At 39.9% G+C, this 24,051-nt stretch overlaps 1 protein-coding gene across 7 annotated transcripts in view; it reads right to left on the reverse strand.

Annotated features, from left to right (window-relative positions):
• MLLT3 (MLLT3 super elongation complex subunit) overlaps positions 1 to 24,051 on the reverse strand; it is a 237,924-nt gene that overhangs the window by 42,986 nt on the left and 170,887 nt on the right. For 5 of the 7 annotated variants that reach the window (XM_056520087.1, XM_056520063.1, XM_056520036.1 and 2 more), the window contains 3 exons: positions 12,995 to 13,070; positions 3,520 to 3,667; positions 1,741 to 1,837 (listed from right to left, as the gene is read on the reverse strand). In XM_056520087.1, coding sequence (XP_056376062.1) covers positions 1,741 to 1,837; positions 3,520 to 3,667; positions 12,995 to 13,070 — 321 coding nt within the window. The remainder of the gene's footprint in view (positions 1 to 1,740; positions 1,838 to 3,519; positions 3,668 to 12,994; positions 13,071 to 24,051) is intronic. The other 2 variants (XM_056520069.1, XM_056520058.1) reach the window with 1 other exon arrangement.

A 24,051-nucleotide genomic window follows, 5' to 3' on the forward strand; every position in this document is an offset into this window, starting at 1 on the left:
TTCAAATATAAAAAATAATGTATTATGATTCACTGGAGAGTATTAACCAATAGTTGAAGCTCATGAAGCAAACAACCAGAAGATTAGCAATATGCTCTGTTTACAGAACCCAAAGAAAAAGCATGTCTCCTGTCAAACGATTCCCTTTATATGTTTTATTTCTCTAACAATAAAACCTAAAACTAAAAAGCTAATGTGAATTCAGCCCAACTCAACCCTATTAATATTGCACACATTTGTTAGTTGGAGTCATCCTTTTACATACTAGATATTAAAGTTGTAGCAATAATAGCACCTAGACAGAAAAATTATGACTTCACCCTTCGGCTAGGAGGAAACAAACGCATACCAAAGAGGACTGGTACATTTACATATTTAGAGTAAAACCTGATCCATTACCCATGATAAAATGTTAGAGCCACAGCTGGCACTACACATTGCTGTGTAATTGTGTTGCGTGTCTTCTATATTAAGGCCACTGCTGAATAAAAAGAGCAGCCGAGATACATATGTGCAGCTTCATGTGCTCCAAAAGTACTGGCATCATGCCAATCACTTGTACGGCCTGTGAGTGGCAGGGTATCATGAGCAGGCCTGAAGAACGGTAATGAATATACCGTGTCAATTGTTCCTTTTTTTCTGGTGAATTTTCAGATGCACGCTTCAGCGCACACAACACTGGAAAAACACAACTGACTGTACTTTCTTTTTTTCAGTATGTTTTTCATCTATAAGTTATTTATGTGTGGCATGGCTTGGCAGAGCATCAAATAATCCACAGGAATGGTTAAATGCTGCATGAACAAAGGGGGTATCAGAACAATATGCACACACAGTTCAAAGGAACTTATAAGACGCTCACAGGCAGCTTTTATCTTCGAACAATGGCTAGGTTTAAGAATATGGCCGATAAATGTCTTTCTCTGACAGTTGGGACAGGACACATGTTATACTGTCTCTACATGTAAATTGAACTGAAAAAAAATTGCTTTCTATATTTGGCCTTCATGTTTCGGAACTCAACATTTCTTTCCAATATTGGATCATATATTAATTTCATCTTATCTTAGAAATGACATTTTATTGAGAATAATGCAGTCGTGGATCAAGTTATATGCAGACAACTCCCTCCTCCAGACTAATAAAAGGTTGCTTTCACCACATGAGACAGATGCAAATGTACTGGAAGATAAAGTAGCACTTAGGATTCCACTAACTAGAATGGATTGCGTCCTTCTCTATGCAGACAAATCCAGTGTAGTTCAGTTAACTAAAACAGAGACAAACAGAAATGTTAATGTGCTGCAAGACACTTGCTGGCCCACAGGAGCAATACATGACTTACGTGCTTCTCTGTGGAGGACGGCTATTAGCACTGTTAAATATACATGCACGGTGAGCCTGCTGCTATAGCAGCGGTGTTTAAATGTTGGCAGCATTGTAGCCCTGTGAGAAGCCAAATCGTCACTGTTATTATGTGCTCTGTGTAAAGAACAGTGTGTGGGCAGCTCATATGCTTCTGTTCCCATTGTAAGGTTAACAGATTTGCAGCCGTATCAAGCACTTGATGTGATGTGGAAAAAAGAGACAAAAGCAAGTGTAGGTAGTCTAACACAGAGGAATGGAAAACACATGCTTTACAGTATCATTAGGATTGCACAACTCATGGTGGAAAAAAGGGTTCAATTTATACATATTGGATACTATGGAGCAAAGCTCTGGATTGCCAGTATGGTTTACCTGATTGTTGTTTGTTTTTAACAAGGTTGGAGGGTCATTCCGTAATGGCGAGGACACTGAACTGCTTTCACTATTGCTTCCATCACTTAGACTGATTCTGTAAATAAAGACCAGCAACAAACAGGTTACACTATAACTCAGAGGGCAATTTACAAGATAAAACTTTACTGTCATATAACAAAACTTTAAAAATTTCAGAGACATGATTGGTCAGGGTCTGGGTGTTCAGACAACCACCGATCATTAGAAAAAGCCGGGAGAAGCGCATGGCGGTGCGCTTCTCTTCCTGATTTGCTGCAGGATCTCCTGCAGCAAGATGGGGAGCAGCACTCAGTTCTCAGGGCTTCTCCAAGCTCATTTCAGCTATCACAGGGGTTCTCAGCCCCCGAAACCCTGACCGATCAAAACTTTTGACATGTTTTGTTAAAGTCCATGTAGATGTAGAGAGAAAAATGACAGCACAGCACTCACCCTTAATAGTGGTTTATTCAGATCAAACGGTGCACATGAAGTGATGATCCACAGTATAGTAGGGCCATGGAGAACAGGAAAGACGACTCAGGGGAGTCCTTGCAGCAACGTTTCGGGGCTGATCTGAATAAACCACTATTAAGGGTGAGTCCTGCGCTGTCATTTTTCTCTCTACAGCTACATAAATTTTTTGTCTATTGCTGCTTTGCACCCCCCAGTGTACAGTACAGGCTCCTGTTCATCCTGTCCAATCTCCACTAGCATGACCCTAGTGCCGAGTGCTCATCTTCTATTCTTTACATATTTTGTTAAAGTCCAATGCCTTGAAGTACAGAAAAACTTATCCCCTATCCACAAGATAGGGGATACGTTTTAGATCGCGGGGGGTACTACCAATGTGGCCCCCCGCGAAATTCTGTATGGAGCTCTGGCTCTCCCCCAGAGTGGTGCGTCACGCCCCCTCCATATATCTCTATGGGAGAGCCAAAGATAGCTGAACTGCTCTCCCATAAGGAGCTATATGGAAGGGGTGTGGCGGCCTCTGCTTTGGGTGGGGGTCATGACACGCCACTCTGGCAGAGAGACGTGGCTCCGTACAGGAGATTGCAGGGGGGCCACAGAGGTCAGACCCCCCACTATCTAAAACTTATCCCCTACCCTGTGAATAGGGGATAAGTTTTTCTGTACTTCCAGGGATTGGATTTCTTCTTTAATGATTAAAGGTAACCCTGCAGATCTGAAATTAATATACCGAGAACTTCATTAGATTGTCTCTAGGTCTTTTCATTGCTTATAGATCATATTTTTTTCTAAACCCAAAACCATTATGTTACAATTTATTAACCTATCGTGTGAATTAAAGAAAACATTAAAACTTGACCTCTGTAAATGAAAAGGGTTTTAAACATTTAGAGCGGTATCCCCCTTCCTACATCTGAGGGCTGTGGACTAACGATTTACTTGCATCATGTACATAAAGATGGTCTTATTATGCTACATAAACACTGCAAGCATTCTATATGAGCAAATAAACAGTGCTGTCAAGGTGCTGTCTTTTACTTATTTATAGAAATGCGTTACTTATATTGTAGTAAAGGAAAACAATGATTTTTACCTTTACTTGATTGGTAACACAACTCAAATGGTAAACTATTAACCTGCTTTTACTTAGCCCAAAGCTACCATAATGTAAGTTTGTATCAGCAAGTTACAGTAGCGTTTTCTTCCTTATCTCTTGTGTAGCTTCTTCTTCAGCTTTGTCACATCACAAGCAAAGGAATATTTGGTTCCTTTAAGAACATGATGTACCTGCGAGCCCGACTCCCTCCATGCATGTGAACAGTCCTTTCATTTTCAGAATCATTGTCCTCTGCATCATCAGATTCATCCTCATTTTCATCCGAATGCAAGTCCTTCATTATGGACCTCAGAGAACCTGAACAAGACATGAAGAAACCTAGGAAAATTTACATTTTATTGGATATATATCAAATGGATAAATGTAAAATGCTTACTGGGTTTTGCCGAGTTTCTGAAACAATTGCCAAATATCATTAAAATTGCACAAGAGACAGAATAGGTATGACAACATACTACATTGTTATGTATCTACAACCAACGTATGTACAACCAGTATTTTATTTACTCTAATCATAACAAATCTTAAAAATACACTGCACAAAAAATAAAGGGAACACTAAAATAACATCCTAGATCTGAACGAATGAACTAATCGTATGAAATAATTTCTTCTTTACATAGTTGAATGTGCTGAAAACAAAAATCACACAAAAAATTATCAATGGAAATAAAATGTATCAACCCATGGAGGTCTGGATATGGAGTCACACTCAAAATCAAAGTGGAAAACCACACTACAGCTGATCAAACTTTGATGTAATGTCCTTAAAACAAGTCAAAATGAGGCTCAGTAGTGTGTGTGGCCTCCACATTCTCGTATGACTTCCCTACAATGCCTGGCCATGCTTCTGATGAGGTGGCGGTCCATGGTGCAACATGGCATTGGTGGATGGAGCGAGACATGATGTCCCAGATGTGCTCAATCAGATTCAGGTCTGGGGGACGAGAAGGCTAGTACATAGCATCAATGCCTTCCTCTTGCAGGAACTGCTGATACACTCCAGCCACATAAGGTCTAGAATTGTCTTGCATTAGGAGGAACCCAGGGTCAACAGCATATGGTCTCACAAGGGGTCTGAGGATCTCCTCACAGTACCTAATGGCAGTCAGGCTACCTCTGGCAAGCACATGGAGGGCTGTGCGGCCCCCCAAAGAAATGCCTCGGCACACCATTACTGACGCACCACCAAACCGGTCATGCTGGAGGATGTTGCAGGCAGCAGAACATTCTCCACGGCGTCCCCAGACCCGTCACATCTGTCACATGTGCTCACTGTGAACCTGCTTTCATCTGTTAAGGACACAGGGCGCCAGTGGCAAATTTGCCAATCTAGGTGTTCTTTGGCAAATGCCAAACGTCCTGCACAGTGTTGGGGCTGTAAGCACAAACCTCACCTGTGGACGTCGGGCCCTCATACCACCCTCATGGAGTCTGTTTATGAACGTTTGAGTGAACACGTGCACATTTGTGACCTGCTGGAGGTCATTTTGCAGGGCTCTGGCAGAGCTCCTCCTTGCACAAAGGCGGAGGTAGCGGTCCTGCTGCTGGGTTGTTGCCCTCCTACGGCCTCCTCCATGTCTCCTGATGTACTGGCCTGTCTCCTGGTAGCGCCTCCATGCTCTGGACACTACGCTGACAGACACAGCAAACCTTCTTGCCACAGCTCGCATTGATGTGCCATCCTGGATGAGCCGCACTACCTGAGCCACTTGTGTGGGTTGTAGAGTGAAAGCACCGCCAGCATTTAAAAGTGAACAAAACATCAGCCGGGAAGCATAGGAACCGAAAAATGGTCTGTGGTCACATCATGAAGAACCACTCCTTTATTGGGGGTGTCTTGCTAATTGCCTATAATTTCCACCTGTTGTCTGTTCCATTTGCATAACAGCATGAGAAATTGATTGTCAATCAGTGTTGCTTCCTGAGTGGACAGTGTGATTTCACAGAAGTGTGATTGACTTGGAGTTACATTGTGTGGTTTAAGTGTTCCCTTTATTTTTTTGAGTAGTGTATATAACTTTTAGTTTTTGTTATGCAGTTGTATACTAGTTAAAAGACTGATGACCGGACAGGTTTACTAACCTAAGTATTAAGAGTATCATGTGCAGTTCCATAATGTGCTTAATACACATTTTTGTGGTATAGGATTGGCTTTTCAACCATAAAAAAATATAACTGCTTATTTACACCTAGAGAGCTAAAATTGTATAAATTATATGGCCTTCTGAAAGTGCAAGGAATGTTTCACATGCATTTAATTAACTATGGGTGTACACAAGGCAGCAGGGTTATACGGTTAAAACTACCTTCTGTTACCCTTTCAATAATATGCACATCCTCCGGAAATTGATATAGTTGAATACTATGGCAGATCAGGAATAAATTCGCTCCCTAGCCCACTATATACTTCTTTCATAAGCCTCAGGAGATCATTGCCCTTCATGTGCCATGCTGCAGACAGCTACAGGCCATCGCTGATCAGTCCCTGTCAATGCATATTGCATGTATTTTCCACACATTTTGTGTATACATGAACTGTGGAGAGGCACAATGAATGCAATGTGGACACTAATGGGTACATATTAATAGGGGCATGTTTACCTGTGAGGAATACACTAAAAGGGCTTTTACTGGGCACAAAGAGAGGCACTATAACTGTGTAGTCCACTATTAGGCTTTGTTCACATGGCAGAATGTCCGCATGGAAACTCTCCACGCAGACATTCCAGAAAATCTGGGTGCTGCCATAACATGCGGGCGCTAGGACTACACGGGAATGCACCGTCTCATAGACAGAAATGCATTCCGTGCAGAGTCTGCAGAAAGAATGGACAGGTTCATTCTTTCTGTGGACACGGAAATCTGAATTTTCGCGCCAGAAACATCACAGAAAATCTGTGTGCACAGCGCAGCAGAATCCCATTGAATGTGGAATTCCACAATGAAATTCTGCAGTTTGAACATGGCCTTATTGTGTGGGGCACTACTGCCACTTTTTGTTGGGAGGGGAGGGGTGTCATGGGTTAATTGGGTGTAAATACAAGTTTTTATGGCCTTGGGAATAGCAGCAGACACAGGATCGTACTGTAAATGGGGCAGCAAAACGGAGAATTTGTGTAGACAGTTTGAAATAGGTGGGCTCTTCAGAGACTATTAATGGCTAAAAGAAGTCTTCATGGTGGTCTGGGCCAGATGGAGAGAAAAGAGGAAGAGGGGAAGAGTCCACTCAGAGAATACATCACCTGCGACTTGATGCAAGTGTACTGTATCACTTATATTGTCTGCAGCCTGTGTACAAATGGTCATGTTATGGTGACAACATTGGTCTTTGGGGTTTTTATTCAGTAATGATATGGCAGTATTTTTCAGTCACTGCAATATACAGTGCAGACACATGATGTAAAAATAAAACGTGATTTATCGTCAATTGTTCCAAGGTCTAGTTCTGAAGCTCAGATGTCTATTGTAGGTGTCCAAAGAAAAATAATAGAGCAGTGTATCCATAGAGAAAACAGTTTTGCAGTTGATAGTTTTTTTTCCCCCAATTTTTTTTCAACTTATTTTCTGATTGTTAATCTTATATTCTATTTTTTTTTTTATAATTATGGGGTCAGCTATTTTGCCTGAGCTGCTGCGAGCTGCATTCAGATAAGTATACTTTACAGCAACCACTGACTTCTTCTGTTCTAGGCATGCTATGTGACCTGTACAGAGGTTATTGTGCAGGGGATGGGTATCATCGCCTCTTGTGAAAAGTGGATCCTATATTATTATATATTGAGATTTTTTTTTTTTTTTTTAGAACAAAGAGATAAGCCACGACAAGAGCTGTTTGGCTCCAGTTTACCCCTATCCATAGAGGAAAGATTAACATTTAGCTGGGACATATGTATTGCTAGGTTGGGAGATATAACAGTCTAATGACAGTTATTAAAGATGTATGGCCACCTTAACCAATACCTTATTGCAATACTCTTGAAAATGAGAAGACTGCTGAAAAGTTACTTATCCCGAACACAAAGCATCAGTCTTTTCTGAGGCTCAGTGGCAAATGGGAAAACTACACCATTTCAGGACTTGAAAATGTATAAAATAAAAAAGATCATTACAAATTCTTAAAATCATGGGCCATTTTCTGATGACACTTAAACTTTAAAGGGGTACTCCACCCCTAGACATCTTATCCCCTATCCAAAGGATAGGGGATAAGATGTCTGATTGCGGGGGTCGCGCCGCTGGGGACCCCCGCAATATAGCATGCAGCACCCACCTGTATCTGCTTCCGGCAGCGCTGGACGTTCTGGCTCTCAACCACGGGAATGGAAGATCGTGACGTCCCGACTCCGCTCCCATGTGACGTCACTCCCCGCCCCCTCAATGCAAGTCTATGGGAGGGTGAGGCGTGACGTCACACGGGGGCGGGGTCGTGACGTCACGATCTTCCATTCCCGTGGTCGGGAGCCAGAACCTCCAGTGCTGCCGGAAACAGATACAGGTGGGTGCTGCATGCTATATTGCGGGGGTCCCCAGCGGCGGGACCCTCGCGATCAGACATCTTATCCCCTATCCTTTGGATAGGGGATAAGATGTCTAGGGGTGGAGTACCCCTTTAAGGGACAGATGTACTAAACTAACTGTCCTGCATGTTAATGCCCCAGACCAGACACCGCCCAGTTCATCATCATCTATCTCAATGATACTAATAATACACTCTTTTAAGATTGAAATTCCAACACAAAAAAGGAAGATCCGCTGCTTGCAACTCTTTTTGCAATTGACAACCAATTGTGCTCAGTGGGAGACAAGCCAGGAGATGCTTCAGGCCTTGGGAACACATTTATACCACCCAGGCTGCTTACAGTAGCCGAAACAACATTGGGGCCGAAACACATGATGGTGTGTGTTGACGCTGTGTAACAACCCAGGGCTTTGTACGTGATGTTCCATTTCAGTTACAATAAAGAATTGATCGCTACACAACATTCTTCTAATCTGACAATACGTCCATGCAGAGATTCACCTCTTTGCACCTCTTGCTGTAATTTCAGTTTGTGTCCCAACCATTGGGAGTAACAAATTAAGGTCTCTTAGTTTGAGGAATCTGTCCCTGTCAGATTTCGACAAGGAGCCATACCTGGCACATTGATGAACAAACAATCATACTGTACTGACTTGATGCAATGTCTAAGGTTTCATGCGGCTGAAATTTTTTTTTGAAAATCTGATTAATAGCAGATCTTAGGGACACCTGCTATTCCTTTTTGCATAGCCTTATGGTTTGTCATTCTTAGTTTTGCAATTTAAGTGTTGAGAAGTGTAAAAGCATTAGCTTTGATCAGCCTGTCATGTCATATGCTATGAGTTCTAACCAAGCTGTAAACCGTGTTTAACCCCCATTATTTTATTTGTCATGTTACATAAAGCATACATCTCAGCTTTACCACTTTTACAATTTTTAGTATTTTTCCATCATGGATGCTCTGAAAAGGTGAAAAACATAAAAACATAATATAAAATGAAGCGTAATTACCAGAGTCCAGCTTCCTGCAACAATATAAAAATCAATAGTGACCTACAGCAAAAGTGTGATGTTAACTTTAAAAAAAAATTTGGATAACAAATCAATTTGATTGCAGGCTTCTCTGTAGGGGCTTTTGTTTGCCTGTTTTTGATGTATTTAGTTTTTGCCATTCTTCTCTGAGTTCAAGGTCAAATTCTGGTCAAGCAAGCCCTTTTCTTAAGTCTTAATGCAAGTTGTTTGGTGCTTTCATATCACCCCTACTGCCCTTTATTTCTTCCTATGTTCAACATTATTGCTGTCAAATTCCTAAATAACGCTGAAGTGGGTCTGTATTCATACAATATCTTCTGACATCATTTTCTAACCTATTTAAGATACAGTAAACCCCTAAGTCCCTCACGTTACAGTTAGATTATTTATGTTCTTCCAGCCTAATTTAAAGGGGTTATCCAGGAAAAAAAACAGTTTTTTATATAAATCAACTGGCTCCAGAAAGTTACACAGATTAGCTTATTACTTCTATTAAAAAATCTTTATCCATTCAGTATTTATGAGCTGCTGAAGTGGAGTTGTTCTTTTCTGTCTAAGTGCTCTCAACTGACACCTGTCTCGGGAACTGTCCAGAGTAGAAGCAAATCCCCATAGCAAACCTCTTCTACTCTGTGCAGTTCCAAAGACAAGCAGAGATGTCAGCAGAGAGCACTGTTGCCAGACAGAAAAGAACGACTCAACTTCAGCAGCTGATAATTATTGGAAGGATTAAGATTTTTTAATAGAAGTAATTTACAAATCTGTTAAACTTTCTGGAGCCAGTTGATTTAAAAAAAAAAAAAAGTTTTTCCCTGGAATACCCCTTTAATTTCTACATTCTGAGTGAAATGCATATAACAATTCTGAATTTTCTTTTACCTTTCTTTCAACCTATTTCACAATTTTTTATATGTCTACTGATAATCTAATAGAAGAAATTAAATCCCTTAGCAGTTTCCCAGACCTATTGCTTAAAGAGCAACATCTGTCATGTTTGATATAAGTTATCCAGTGCAGAAAATACTGGAAAAAAATTACACTTTACTCCTCATATGTCTCAGGACACCCAAGATTTCACATTTTCTCAACCCTGTAATCAATGGCTCAGCCTGCAATTTTAAGGGTTTGTCCGGTAAAATGGACTATTTTCTTATTGTCCCCAGGCTGTCTAATATAACAATAAACACTTAAACTTACCCTTCTCCGCACCCTCATAGCTCCGGTATCAGGGCGACCCATCCACGGCCGTTAACACTGCTTTCTGAGCTGAACAATGTAGGGTCTACAGCCAGGAAAACTGACAGTGCCGCTGTCCAATCACTGACTGAAGTGTGTTGCGGCCAGTGATTGGCAAGCAGCACCATGATGTCATGTTTACCTCTACAGTTCAGCAGACTGTCAGCTTAGACCAGCAAGAGATGGGGCATCCGGATATCAGATCTATGAGGGAGGGGAGGAGGTTGAGTTAAAGTGTTTGTTATTTTATTAGGCAGGTGTGGGACACTAAGAAAATTACCAGACAAGCCCTGAAGGGTACACCTTGGTGATCTAGTGGGCTTCCACCAATAGCGTTATCACAATCTACTGCACTTGCCATTTTCTAATTTAATACACTGAAAGTCGCTATTTATGCAGGTATTGTGTACACAACCTTGGTCACCCATCTTTTGGAAAAAAGGTGGTCCAATGAAATGGTAAGCCTATCCACCTGAAAAGAGGTGACGAGGTGACCTGGCGTGTGCGGAGATGTTTTTTCTGAAGTCTGAGTGGTTGGCTTTGCTGTCTCCATACACAACAATCTCTACTATATGTAGCGCTGCCATAAAGAATCATTTTGGGTTAATTTTTCAGAAGGGATGAAGGACGCCACCAACTATAACCCAGCCCTGCTTTACTCACCTACCAAGAGTAGCAATGGAAAGAAATTGAAAACACCCACTTTTATGATCTATATATGTTCCTGCAGTTTTCATCTTTCGAACCCATTCAGATTCCATTCATACAAATCTAAACTAAGATCCAAGAAACATAAAAATCGATGTATATGATTCTATACAACAATAAGTGGAGAAAAGGCTTAAGAACCGTTAGGACTCCTTCCAAACAGTCTAGAATCCTGTGTATTGTCCGCTACAGTAAAAATTTCTTTCAATAAATGTGTCAGTCATGCAACATTTAATACGATTTTGTTAAATTGTCTACATAGCTGTCAGTCGCCCCATCTATTTTGTTACAGGATTACCTACAAGCTTAGCATTGCAGTGACAAAACTGAGCATAAAAAATTGGTAGTCTTACTTGCTGTTAATGTATACAGTACTGTAATAATAAATCTTTTGGGAAGACTTTTCTGTATTACAGAATTGCATAAATAATTAAAATGCAATAACCACAGAAGCGTGAAAATAATGGGAATTTTACATTTCTATTGGCTGTCCCCCAAACAAACATTATGATAACCTTTAGTTTGCACTATATTATGGTAAAATTACTATGACAATAATAATAATAATAATAATAATAATAATAATAATAATAATATTGTTTTAGCACATAAAAATAACAAATTGCCTAAACAATGAGTGGAATTATCAGTTACTCAAAGATACGAAGAATCTAATGTAATTTATCTTTTCCTTTCCAACATACAATGCATTTATAAAGTTTTCAGATTCTTAAAATGTTGTCACATTTTGTAATGTTGTGGATTTGCTAATTTATTGTAAGGAAAAACTAAAATATTGCATTGACATAAGTATTCAGACCAACTACTACTCTGTACTTGAAGCCCCTTTGGCAGTGATTACAGCTTCCAGTGTTCTTGGATACGATGCCACAAGGTTTACACACCTAGGTTTGGGGAATTTCTGCCATTCTTCTCTGCAGATTATCTTAAACTATGCTCTGTCAGGTCTCTGGCCATTCAAATACATATTTACTGTGAACTCCTGGAAGCAAGGTTCCCCTTGGCTTCACTGCCGGGGGGAACGGCGCTTCCGGGAGTACATAGTAAGCTGCGCATGCACCATACACTAACATGGGCGAAGGAGCAGGGAGGGGGGTTATGGGTATTGATGAGCCGGGCAGGGTGGCCTCCTGGCTAAGAGGATGTCAGCATTGCCCCAAGTTCAGATCAGAGCTCCGCCCATGCCCCAAGGCCCTCTTTAGCATGTCCAGAAGCTGGGAGAATCTGGACAATGTGAATACAGTTTTAATCAGCATCACCCACACTACAAGCCTGTGTCACAGGTTTACTGCGGGTGATACTACTGACAGATTTCCTTTAATAAATTTGGTGCTTTTACACATTACCAGCACACAAAAAAAAGGTGTAGAAAAATGCTTCACTTACACCTACAATGATAAATGCCGGCCATATTGGGGTGGCTAAAAGATGTAGTAAAATTCACCAAACTGAAGATATCCATCAGGTTTAAGGGTCATGTAAAGCATCTTGCTAGCCAACCAACACCCTGTCCTCTAAGGACAAGTAATAAGAAACCAAAAACAATGTTGTACAGTTGGGTGACATTTCCTTTTGGAGGAGACTATGGTTTATCTAGAATACATCTTCTTTCTCTCCCAATGAGCATTGTTTGAAATCTCCATACACCACTGGATCTCTTTAGTGATCGTCATTACTGCCACTACACTAAAGGCATCTAACTAACCTAACCAGTGCCTGACTCTATACTGAGAAGGATCAAGAACCCTAAAACCACAGTTAACGGATGATTGACTCCTCCCATTGGTGTAAATTCTGGTTTGTAGATAGTTTGCATATTATGTTTTCTATTAGGCATTGCCTAAAAAAAAGTTTTTATAACATCTTTCTTATCTTTATGATGAGAATCAGTACCCCACTAAACTAGAAACACTGGTGTCAATGTACAAAGCTTATAATAATGTCTGCTCATATCATGTACACATTTATGTAACTGTTTCTCTGGAGGGACCCAGGGCTAAAGATAACTCTGTCCATAATTCCACTGAACAGCATTATAGTGGCCCTCACGTCAATATGAAAAACTGAGAAATATACAAGAAATATAGATCAGGATAAACAATTATTACTCATTATTAGTTTAATACCTTGTCTGTGGTTATGAGGTGGCACCAAACTGGAACTGGAACTAGACGTAGAACTGGCTGGACTTGGCTGTCCGGACTGTAAAGATTTAAAAAAACAAAAAAATATATAGATATATATATAAGAAATAGATATGTCAATTGCACGCTACATGTAAATAAATGCATGTGTCTCACCAGTGGTAACTGGGGTATGTATGACAGTAGGGATTAAAAATCGCCATTTGTGCAATAATAGGCATTTCTTAGAATGACCAAAAGACTTCCAATTGTTAATATTTTCCTGGTTGGTTCACAAAAAAAAAAAAAAAAAAAGAACAAAAAAAGAACAAAACAAATCTAAACATCACCAAACACACTACATTCTGATGTCATCCATACTCATTATTTCCAGCTCCCCCCATCGCCCCACCAGAATTGATTGAAGGCATACCAGGGGTAGGAACAGCAATCTCTAACAACTGTAAGACAGGCAAGTTTTCTTTTTTTGCCACAGTTCAGTCTGTCAGCTTGTCTTAAGAATATTTTCATTTGCATTGCCAAAAAATCCAGCAGAAGCGTAGAGGCTGGCTGTATGTTACATGGAAGCAGTGAAAAGCCCTAGAGCTTAGCTGCATCTTTCTACACATACACTAAATATGCCTAACAGTTGCTGCGCCTTGTAAATCAATCCATTGTTACTGCTCATAATGAGTCGGCAGATTTACAGCCTTCCACAACCTTTTTCTCACAATTAGAAAGATGCTGACTTGGTAGCTGAATCGGATGCTTGAATTTCTAGCAGCGCAGGGAACAATATTACGTGGGATTTCTTTAATGAAATACGGAACACAGGAGGGAAAACACCAAAATAATGAGCATATAGTTATATCCTTATTAACTGAATTGTGAAATAGTTTCTAAGGGATTGTTCACACTGTCGCCATACACCGCTAAATGGAGCACCGCACTGAGTCCATCGGAAGGATGGGAGTTGAGCGGAGAAAATATAGCGACACGTCCCATATTTTTCTCCACTGCATTCCTGTAAAACACGGACACCCAACGGACCCCATTCAAGTCATTGGGATCCATCGGGACTCTGCGTATAAGTTGTGCTACGACCTGTTCATGGTCCATTCGGCAAAAAAAATTTTTTTTTTTTATTAACGGACCATGAACAAGTGGGAGCATAATGGCACTTACTCTAGCCTTTTCCTAATCTATGGTCTAGTCTTTATTGTAAAGTGCTGCAGAATATGTAAGTGCGACAGTATATAAAATAATATTGCATGTGGAATAATCAAAAGATACAGTGGACTTTCCAGTGATGTATGAGCTTTAGTACAATGCAAGAAAAAAAAGTATAGGTTTCCGGCTCCCAGTTAACAATCCAAACGCTTTATTGAAGCATGTTATAATCACTCCAAGTGGACTGAATAAAGGAAACAAACACACAAAAGATAAAAAAACAGATATGGAAACATGTTATTTATTCTAATCTGGTGCTATTTTCTGATTGCAATTTAATTAATTGCAATGCCATTATTTGCACATTTCAAGCATTTAATGATATGCTTTACTGCAGGACACATGGATCATAGATAGCAATAGACAGGACCTGTCTCATTCACATCCATTGGAAAGGCTACTGGGCATTCTCTGACTTTTTCAAGAGTCAATGTACAGGGAGGGGGATGCTGAGCTCTTCTGTGAATGCTGGTGGATCTAGTGTTATCTACTGGTGTCACCTTTTCACTGTACTCCTGTCTGTGCTGAGAGGAAAGGTATTACTGGGAAATGACCTGTACAAAACAGGAAGTCTCAGCTTAGTTTTAAACCAGATTTAAGACTCCATGATTTCATGATAATTTCAAAATATAGACAGTAAAAATGGAAAATGTGAAAAAAACAAACATTATTTAAAGATATGGCACATATAAAATTGATTTAAAATCACGTTATGGACATATGTAACAACATTGTAGTAGTCTGGGGGGCTAAAAATTCATGACAGTTGCGCTTTAACTTTCTGGAGCCAGTTGATATAGAAAAAAAAGTTTTGTTTTTTTTCCAGGAATACCCCTTTAACTTTTTTTTTTTTTTTTTTTAGCATTTTGTGTGTTTAATTCTACTGTTTTAGACTTATTTTGTAACCACTATGAATCCCAAAAATATCTGCTCAAGCATTCATGAGCTGCCCAAATGCACTGGCACCATTAATGTATTTATTAAAAATAAACAAAATCTGCCAAAACTGAGGGGTGTGAGCTGGCAGTCCATACAGACATTTTTATTTTATTAAATGTGGAAATATTTAGTAAGGAGACAAAAAGTATACAAAAAAAAAATATGTAAAGGCTCACATAGCTTCTTTTTTGTGAAAGATACTTTCATGGTCCGGAAAGGTCACTTCTGAATGTAAACATCTTGGTAATAATTTTCTGCATGTTCATTTTAACCATATAACAGCCCCATTATGTTTGGAGACACAAGATTACAGAGCAAAACAGGAATGTAGACAACCAATGTCCTGACTCTAAGCACTGTTCTGCATTATTGCAAAAATACCAACGTTACCGTATGGGTTCATGGAGAACAGTTCATTTCTTGTTTTACTACTAGCAGAAAAACTGAAGACCTCGTGGATGCTTTCTTGGACACAGAGAAGGAAGAGTCCTATTAGGCTAGGTTTCCCCTTTCTTTTAGGCAACCCCCCCCCCCCCCCCCAAAAAAAAAAAAAAGCTGCATGACTTTTTTTTTTTTTGAGAAAAAAAGCATTGCATCCAGATATTAGCTGGAAGTCAAAAAGGGAATTATGAAATGCCGAACCCACTTGGCATTTGTGGGGCAGGCGATAGTCTTCTAAAATCCCAGCATTTTTTTTTTCAAGGAATGTTGGCATTTTTCCCTCCCATAGGCTATGTTCACACAGCAGGAATATTAGAGAAAAAAACGCCAAGAAAATCGCAATGTGGGTCAAAAATTAAATTTTTTTCTGGCTTTCCTCACCGACCCAATGTTTCAAAAGAAATTAGCTGCATCACGTGTCTTTGTCAAAGAAAAACACGGCAAGATTAAAACCCACTAGGGTTTAAAAAAATAAAATAAAAAACCGCATCTTGGGAATGCAAAATTAGAGGGCAGCTTTGTTGTGGGTTTTAGGTTAAAAAAAAATGACAATTGCGTAGCTCATTAGTTCATCATCATAAAAAAGTAAAAAAAAAAAAAAATCATTCCTATGCTAGCTACCTTTACACCAATGTTTCCTAACCAGGATGCCTCTAGCTGTTGTAAAACAAGTGCCAAGACACCAGGGCTGTCTAGGCATGCTGGGAGTTATAGTTTTGCAACAGCTTAAGGCACCAAGTTGGGAAATACTGCTTAACGGTGACACAAACCATAAAGTTCAGTACTACAGACTCTCTATGGTCCAGTGTATGGTGCTGAAAGGATACAAGGACAGAAAATATCTGTAAAATCGCACTTGTCTCAATTTTTATTTTCTCTGATTCTGTAAATCTCTCTCTCTCTCTCTCTCTCTCTATATATATATCTATATCTATATATATCTATAAAAGTATATTTCATTTTCAAACAACTAAATGTTTGTATCGATAAATTGGTAAACTAATACAAATATCATTTACCAACTCTCCTATAACCGTCGCCTGTATTAGTTGTCCGTTTTGAAAAAAACAAAACAATAAAACTTGCTTGAAGATGACAACTTATATAACAGAAGCAATGTAAGAAATGCTTTATATTTTGGTACCTACAGGTTGAAAGTATTTGTAAAAGCTGGTTCTGATGTGTAACAGACACAAAACAGGGAACCCTGCCCGCAAAATGTTATAGACTCAACTAGGGCTGCAACAATTAATCGATAAAAATTGTTAAAGAGTACCTGTCATCAAACCATATTTTGTAAACTAACTCAGATGATATTCACTAACTACTCCTAACACCCCTTCTGCCCTTAGAAAAATTTCCGAGCTTTAGAAAGCTCTGTATCCTACCTTTACCCCTTGCTCACATTGTGTGAGCTCCCGGCAGGAGAAAGTGGGCGTTCCCCAGCAGGCGCAATGTCACTGAAGCCTGTGAGAGCTGTGCCCCACTATGCCCCGCACACTCTTAAGAAGGAAAAAACTTGTTACAAAAATGTCATAACGTTGACATTATGACATTTGTAACAAATCTTTTGGGTCAGCACTCTGTGGGAAGCACTGTGCTCCACCTGCTCCCCAGCCAGCTCCCAGCATGGGAATATAAAGTTACAGTGCTGTGATGTCATATTCCCTGCCGGGAGCTCTGATTGGTCGGCACAGATTGAGCAACCAGAACTCCCAGCGGGGAATATGAAATCACTGCACAGTAACTTCAAATTCCCTGAGGGAGCCGGCCGGGGGGCATTATGCTTACGTTGTTCATCCCGTATAATTGACGTACAGGGCTCCATTTCCCCCAAGCAGATTAGGGCGGGGAGGAGGCATGCCACTGTGAAAGTCTACTGGCCCCTCCGACTGCCCTATGCCCTAACTGATGATGCCCGTGCCTCATACGGAGGTGACAGTTTTGCTTTAAATGCTAAGTTAGTGCGGGAGATTTATCACAGACAGTGTAGGTGCACTGATGTTATGCACAGGTTTTGATGATGAGAGTAAATTTATGAAATGGTGCTGGGCATGTAATAAATATGGGGCTAGTACACATTTTTGTGACATTTCACTTTAGAACACCACTTTGTATGACCCCCTTCTCTGTGACATTTGTGCAACTTTTTACACCTGTGCCACTTTTTAAAAGCCAGTTTTGTAAGTCAGGTCTGTTCCGGAGTAGGTATTTTGCGTAATTGAAGGTTGTGCGGCAAATCTGTGACTCTTTTTATTTTTCTTTAAGAAAAGTCTCACGTTGTAAATCACTGAGCACTGCAAAGTAAAAAGCAGATCTCGTGTAAAACATCTGTTCAGTGGGAAATCGTGCAGGCCGGCATACCAATAAAAGTCACACAAAAAGTCAAATATACACCTGTGTAAATGCCTTAATAAATTCCAGCCAGTGTTTCCCCACCAGGGTAACCCCAGCCAAAGGCTGTCCGGGCATGCTGGGAGTCGTAGTTTTGCAACAGCTGAAAGCACCATAGTAGGGATACACTGTGCCAAGTAACAATATATTTTTATATGTCTACTGTACTTTTTTATTTTATAATTTTTTTTAAAGCCCCCAATTTTGCCCTTTTTCCCCGATTCATCGATTAATTTATTGCCAACGAATTGATTGTGCGATTGTTGCGGCCCTAGACTCAACCCAATTTCCTCTGCTGGACATATTCTGGACAGATATGCGCTGTTTAATTGAGGTCGTGTATAAACAAGGAACATTGAAAAGAAACCTTCACTAACCAGGCCATATCTAGTAATAGAAATGTTATTTAAGGATAACCTTAACTGCTAAATAACACACTTCTTGAATTATAATATACACTCGATAATTGATGTCAGACACAAAAACCATAACCCAACCGAGGTCTGTAAAGAACAATATTGTTCTAGAATGTCTCTCCCTAATGATAGGCTTTGTCAAAGCTCCTCTGGATTTACAATGCATATTCCTCACTATAAATAAAATAAAATGGGACACACTGTGAACTTCTTTATACATAAGGAATGGCCTAAGGCCACGTTTTTCACAGACAAATACAGTTAAAAGTTCCCTAGACGCAGCTGCATGGCTAAATTATCCAAGATGGCTTCAAGGCAAACCCAGCAAAGAAACATCAACATTCTCCATGAACTAGTTACAAGGAGGGTGATTACTCAGGCTGGAGAGAATCCTACATCAACTTGGATAGTAAACAGTCAATTGTGATCCACTCTCCTGGTTGTCAGGACAAGTTTGAGTAAAAAAGCACTCCAATTTTAGTTTTTGTTCCATTTTATGCACACTAACCATCTCACATCCTACAGCAAAATCTCTTTGATACCAGAACAGCTGCTCCATGTGCTTTATTACTGTAATTAGGTCATGTGATCACCATCCGGACCCACAGAAAATAAAAAGGGGGACATTCAAAACTCTTCGTGTCAAAAATTTCACATTTTGTGCCCAAATTTTGGAGAGAAAAAAAGTATTTTACATGAGAATGGTCCAAGGTTTACACTAGTCACACCAGTTTTGCAAAAGTGGGCGTGGTGATGTAAATTTCATGTCTTACACAATATTTTCAAAGGCTGAGAGTCCATTTTACATAAAAAATATCTCACCAGCTCTTTGCTAGTTTAGAAATCACAAAAATAATAATTATTTTTTTTTGTTTTTTTCTTAATTATTTAATCAGTTATTCAAATATAAATATAACTTATTGACAAATAATAAAAAAAAAATGCAATCATAGAAGAACGATAGCATGCACTCACCGCTGGGCTGGTGTCTAGATGTCCGGAGGTCTGGAATCATGGGGGGCAACACAGGTCACGACGAAGCACTCAGAGGCTACGCTGGTCGTTTCACGTGACAATGCACACTTCTTCCGGCCAGAAGAATTGCACACTGTCGCGTGAAACAACCGGCGTAGCCTCTGAGCGCGCCGGCGTGACCTGCTATGTTGCCCCCATGATGCCGGACCTCCAGACATCTAGACACCAACCCAGCGGTGCTATCATTCCTTTGTGGACTTAATAAAAAATAAATTTATTAACTGTCACTTCACCTGAATGCTCCTCTGAACCCCAAACCTGAGCCCGCTTTCCTCTAGCCCCCACAGGATGGAGCGAAAGCACGCTCGAGGTTGGGGTTCAGAGGAGCATTCATATATACAGCATAGGAGTAATAGGAGTTCCATGTATGGGCTGTTTTCTATTGAATTGTTGTACTTTTTATGGAGGTAATGACCTGAGATCATAGCCCATTGTGGTTACAGTTGTAATATGTTCTCATGTCCATCTCTGCTACATTGAGAGCTATAATGTGTCAATAAACAGTTCATATATACAAGCAGTATACGGTTTGATGTCCTTGTAAACACCCCTTGTGTGCTGGTTTTCATACCTTCACAGTGCTGTCATACTTTTTTGATAACTAATCTGATAACTATACTTTTAGTGCTCCTCTGGCAATGCATTATCTGTCATTTTATTGGGCACCGTTTATTTCTGCTTTATGAGATATTATTTAATAAAGATATTCAATTTTACTGAGTAGTGGTTATCAACTAATTTACATATATATATATATATATATATATATAAATAACTCAGTTGGGGATTTATCATTTATTGTTGTCTTTTGTAGTCATTTTTGCTTTGGTTTTGCTTATGCGTGACATATTCATAATACTATCACGGGGGGTTGATAAATTTGGCGCATGTAAACTAAAAACAATAAATCACTTCAGAGCACCATATTGTGTGACTCCTCTTCTCTGCAACTGAAAATTGTGTATGCTGGGTCTGGGCTGGTATAGATTTGCAATGTTTTGGAGGGGTTTGCGACTTTTTGTGCGACATTTGCACTAGCTAAATTCCACTGCAAAGTGAAACTGACTTTTGCTAAATTGTTTGTAGCTTTTTGCTTACAGCCAAAAGTCTCAAAAAAAAAGAGCATTGGTGCATGCGCCACATTTTATATGCCAAATATAAGCAACAAAAAGGCTTTAAAGACAATAATAAATGTCTCTCAATGTATTTATGTTTGTTCCACCATAACTTCCAACTGGCTGGGATATTAAGATGAAACTTTCACATAAAATTGGAGCTGCAGATAACATACACTGTTCAGGATTCATTCTTCTCATTTAGTTTTATATTTCAGGGAGCAGCCCACAATAGCAGCAACAACAAAAACACATCAAAGTATGACATTTACTGAATGAGCTGAACAAGTAGTTGGTATCATTTAGTGTAACTAAATAGCTTAATAATGAAGAACTACCACCCCATGTAAAGAAACTTACCTGCAAAGACTGAATTCAGTGCCGCATGTGGAGTATTATAGACAAATGTTTTAACTTGGGAATTAAAATACTGCATTGGCAGAATTGTGAAATACAGTCGTAGATTTATTCTCAAACGCAGGGGAGAAAAAGAAAAAACGGTACAAGATAGACTGGAGTGTAAAAGGCCTGGATATAGGAACAGGATGTGGAGGCCGCTTTCACACTATAGAATACTCAGGTTTTAAATGGGCACTGTCATGAAATCAAAAAGGTTGCGGGCTGCGCGGCGGGGAGCGGGATGTGCGGCCATCACGGTGTGCCTCCAGTTGTTTCCCCACTACAACTCCCAGCATGCCCTAACAGCCAGTAGATGTCAGGGCATGCTGGGAGTTGTAGTGGTGAAACAGCTGGGGGCACCCTGTTAGGAGAACTAAGGGCGGAAGTTGGCCCCCAGCAGGCATCAGTGATGTTGCACCTGCTGGGGAAGTCTGCCTGGTAGTGAGCACACTACCAGGCAAACTAAATGCCATTTTTAAAATAGTAAAAAAATAAAAATAAAGGCAGGGAGGGTGTTAGGGATAGAAGGGCAATAGGCAGGGACAGAAAAAAAAAACATGATGGTGGGAGCTACCCTTTAAAGATCCGTTATAATGACCCGTTAACAAAACCATTAAAAATGTCTGTTAAACAGCAGTTAAAAAATCCCATTATAGTCTATGGGATGCATGCACTATTTCTCCCATTACTTTCTCCCTTCACAAAATAACGTCCGTTATTAACAGGCTATGATGGGTTAAAATGGGTGATGTAAAAATCCCATAAACTATAATGGGATTTTGTAACGGCAGTTTAACGTCCATTTTTAATGGTTTTGTTAGCAGGTCATTATAACGGATCTTTAAAATGGAGCATTCTTTAGTGTTAAAGTGGCCTTAGATTATTCCCACTGAATTGGACTTTGAAGTAGCAAATGTTTTTGACCAGTCTGGAATGTCTTATCAGCACACATAGCCCCTTGGCAGATACAACACAGCCCCATTCATGAGCCCTTCTTATTAATGGTGTTACATTCTCCAGCTAATCAATGGTTAACTCAAGCAGACATACCCTTAAATAAGCACTTACAGGACCACACTGGATTGCACATATGCATGCTCCCAGTACTGAATAACCTCAGTGTGAACACATTTACAGGTCCTTTCTATTTCTTGCCAGTGATCTTATTTTTAACACGTTGTGGTCAGGTTTATCGTTTTCATACATTGTTTTAATTATAAATAAACTGCATTACAGCAACTGGCCTCTTACTTATTAAATGGATTGTTAAATGAAGTATCTCACTGCCAGCATGCATCGGACGTACTGCTGTACAGTAGGTACAAACCACGACATAAATCAGAACATCCCACAAGACCTACTGGAGTCCATGTCAACAGGTCAGAGAACTAGGGAGGCCTATACACCTACGCACTATTCGGGCTGTATTCAACAGCCTGACTCCTGCCTGAAAAAAAGCACTGATCTACTAGATGGTGCACATTTACTGATATAATTATAATTCCGTTATATAAATAGTGCAGACATCTTCTGCAATGCAGCACAGAGCGTACAATCTAATTCATAGCGCAGAGCGTGCAATCAAATTCATAGCACAGAGCGTGCAATCAAATTCATAGTACAGAGCATGCAATCAAATTCATAGTACAGAGCGTGCAATCAAATTCATAGTACAGAGCGTGCAATCAAATTCATAGTACTGTACAGAGCGTGCAATCTAATTTATAGTACAGAGCGTGCAATCAAATTCATAGTACTGTACAGAGCGTGCAATCAAATTCATAGTACTGTACAGAGCGTGCAATCAAATTCATAGTACAGAGCATGCAATCAAATTCATAGTACTGTACAGAGCGTGCAATCTAATTTATAGTACAGAGCGTGCAATCAAATTCATAGTACTGTACAGAGCGTGCAATCAAATTCATAGTACTGTACAGAGCGTGCAATCAAATTCATAGTACTGTACAGAGCGTGCAATCAAATTCATTACTGTACAGAGCGTGCAATCAAATTCATTACTGTACAGAGCGTGCAATCAAATTCATTACTGTACAGAGCGTGCAATCAAATTCATTACTGTACAGTGCGTGCAAACAAATTCATAGTACAGAGCGTGCAATCAAATTCATAGTACAGAGCGTGCAATCTCATTCATAGTACAGAGCGTGCAATCTCATTCATAGTACAGAGCATGCAATCTCATTCATAGTACAGAGCGTGCAATCTCATTCATAGTACAGAGTGCGCAATCTCATTCATAGTACAGAGCGCGCAATCTAATTTATAGTACAGCGCGCGCAATCTAATTCATAGTACAGCGCGCGCAATCAAATTCATAGTACAGAGCGTGCAATCAAATTCATAGTACAGAGCGTGCAATCAAATTCATAGTACAGAGCGTGCAATCAAATTCATAGTACAGAGCGTGCAATCAAATTCATAGTACAGAGCGTGCAATCTAATTCATAGTACAGAGCGTGCAATCTCATTCATAGTACAGAGCGTGCAATCTCATTCATAGTACAGAGCGTGCAATCTCATTCATAGTACAGAGCGTGCAATCTCATTCATAGTACAGAGCGTGCAATCTCATTCATAGTACAGAGCGCGCAATCTAATTCATAGTACGGAGCGCGCAATCAAATTCATAGTACAGAGCGCGCAATCAAATTCATAGTACAGAGCGTGCAATCAAATTCACAGTACAGAGCGTGCAATCTCATTCATAGTACAGAGCGTGCAATCTCATTCATAGTACAGAGCGTGCAATCTCATTCATAGTACAGAGCGTGCAATCTCATTCATAGTACAGAGCGTGCAATCTCATTCATAGTACAGAGCGTGCAATCTCATTCATAGTACAGAGCGTGCAATCTAATTGATAGTACAGAGCGTGCAATCTAATTCATAGTACAGAGCGTGCAATCTCATTCATAGTACAGAGCGTGCAATCTAATTGATAGTACAGAGCGTGCAATCTAATTGATAGTACAGAGCGTGCAATCTAATTGATAGTACAGAGCGTGCAATCTAATTGATAGTAGAGCGTGCAATCTAATTCATAGTACAGAGCGTGCAATCTAATTCA

Source organism: Hyla sarda, chromosome 1, assembly GCF_029499605.1.
Source record: "Hyla sarda isolate aHylSar1 chromosome 1, aHylSar1.hap1, whole genome shotgun sequence".
Lineage (NCBI taxonomy): Eukaryota > Metazoa > Chordata > Amphibia > Anura > Hylidae > Hyla > Hyla sarda.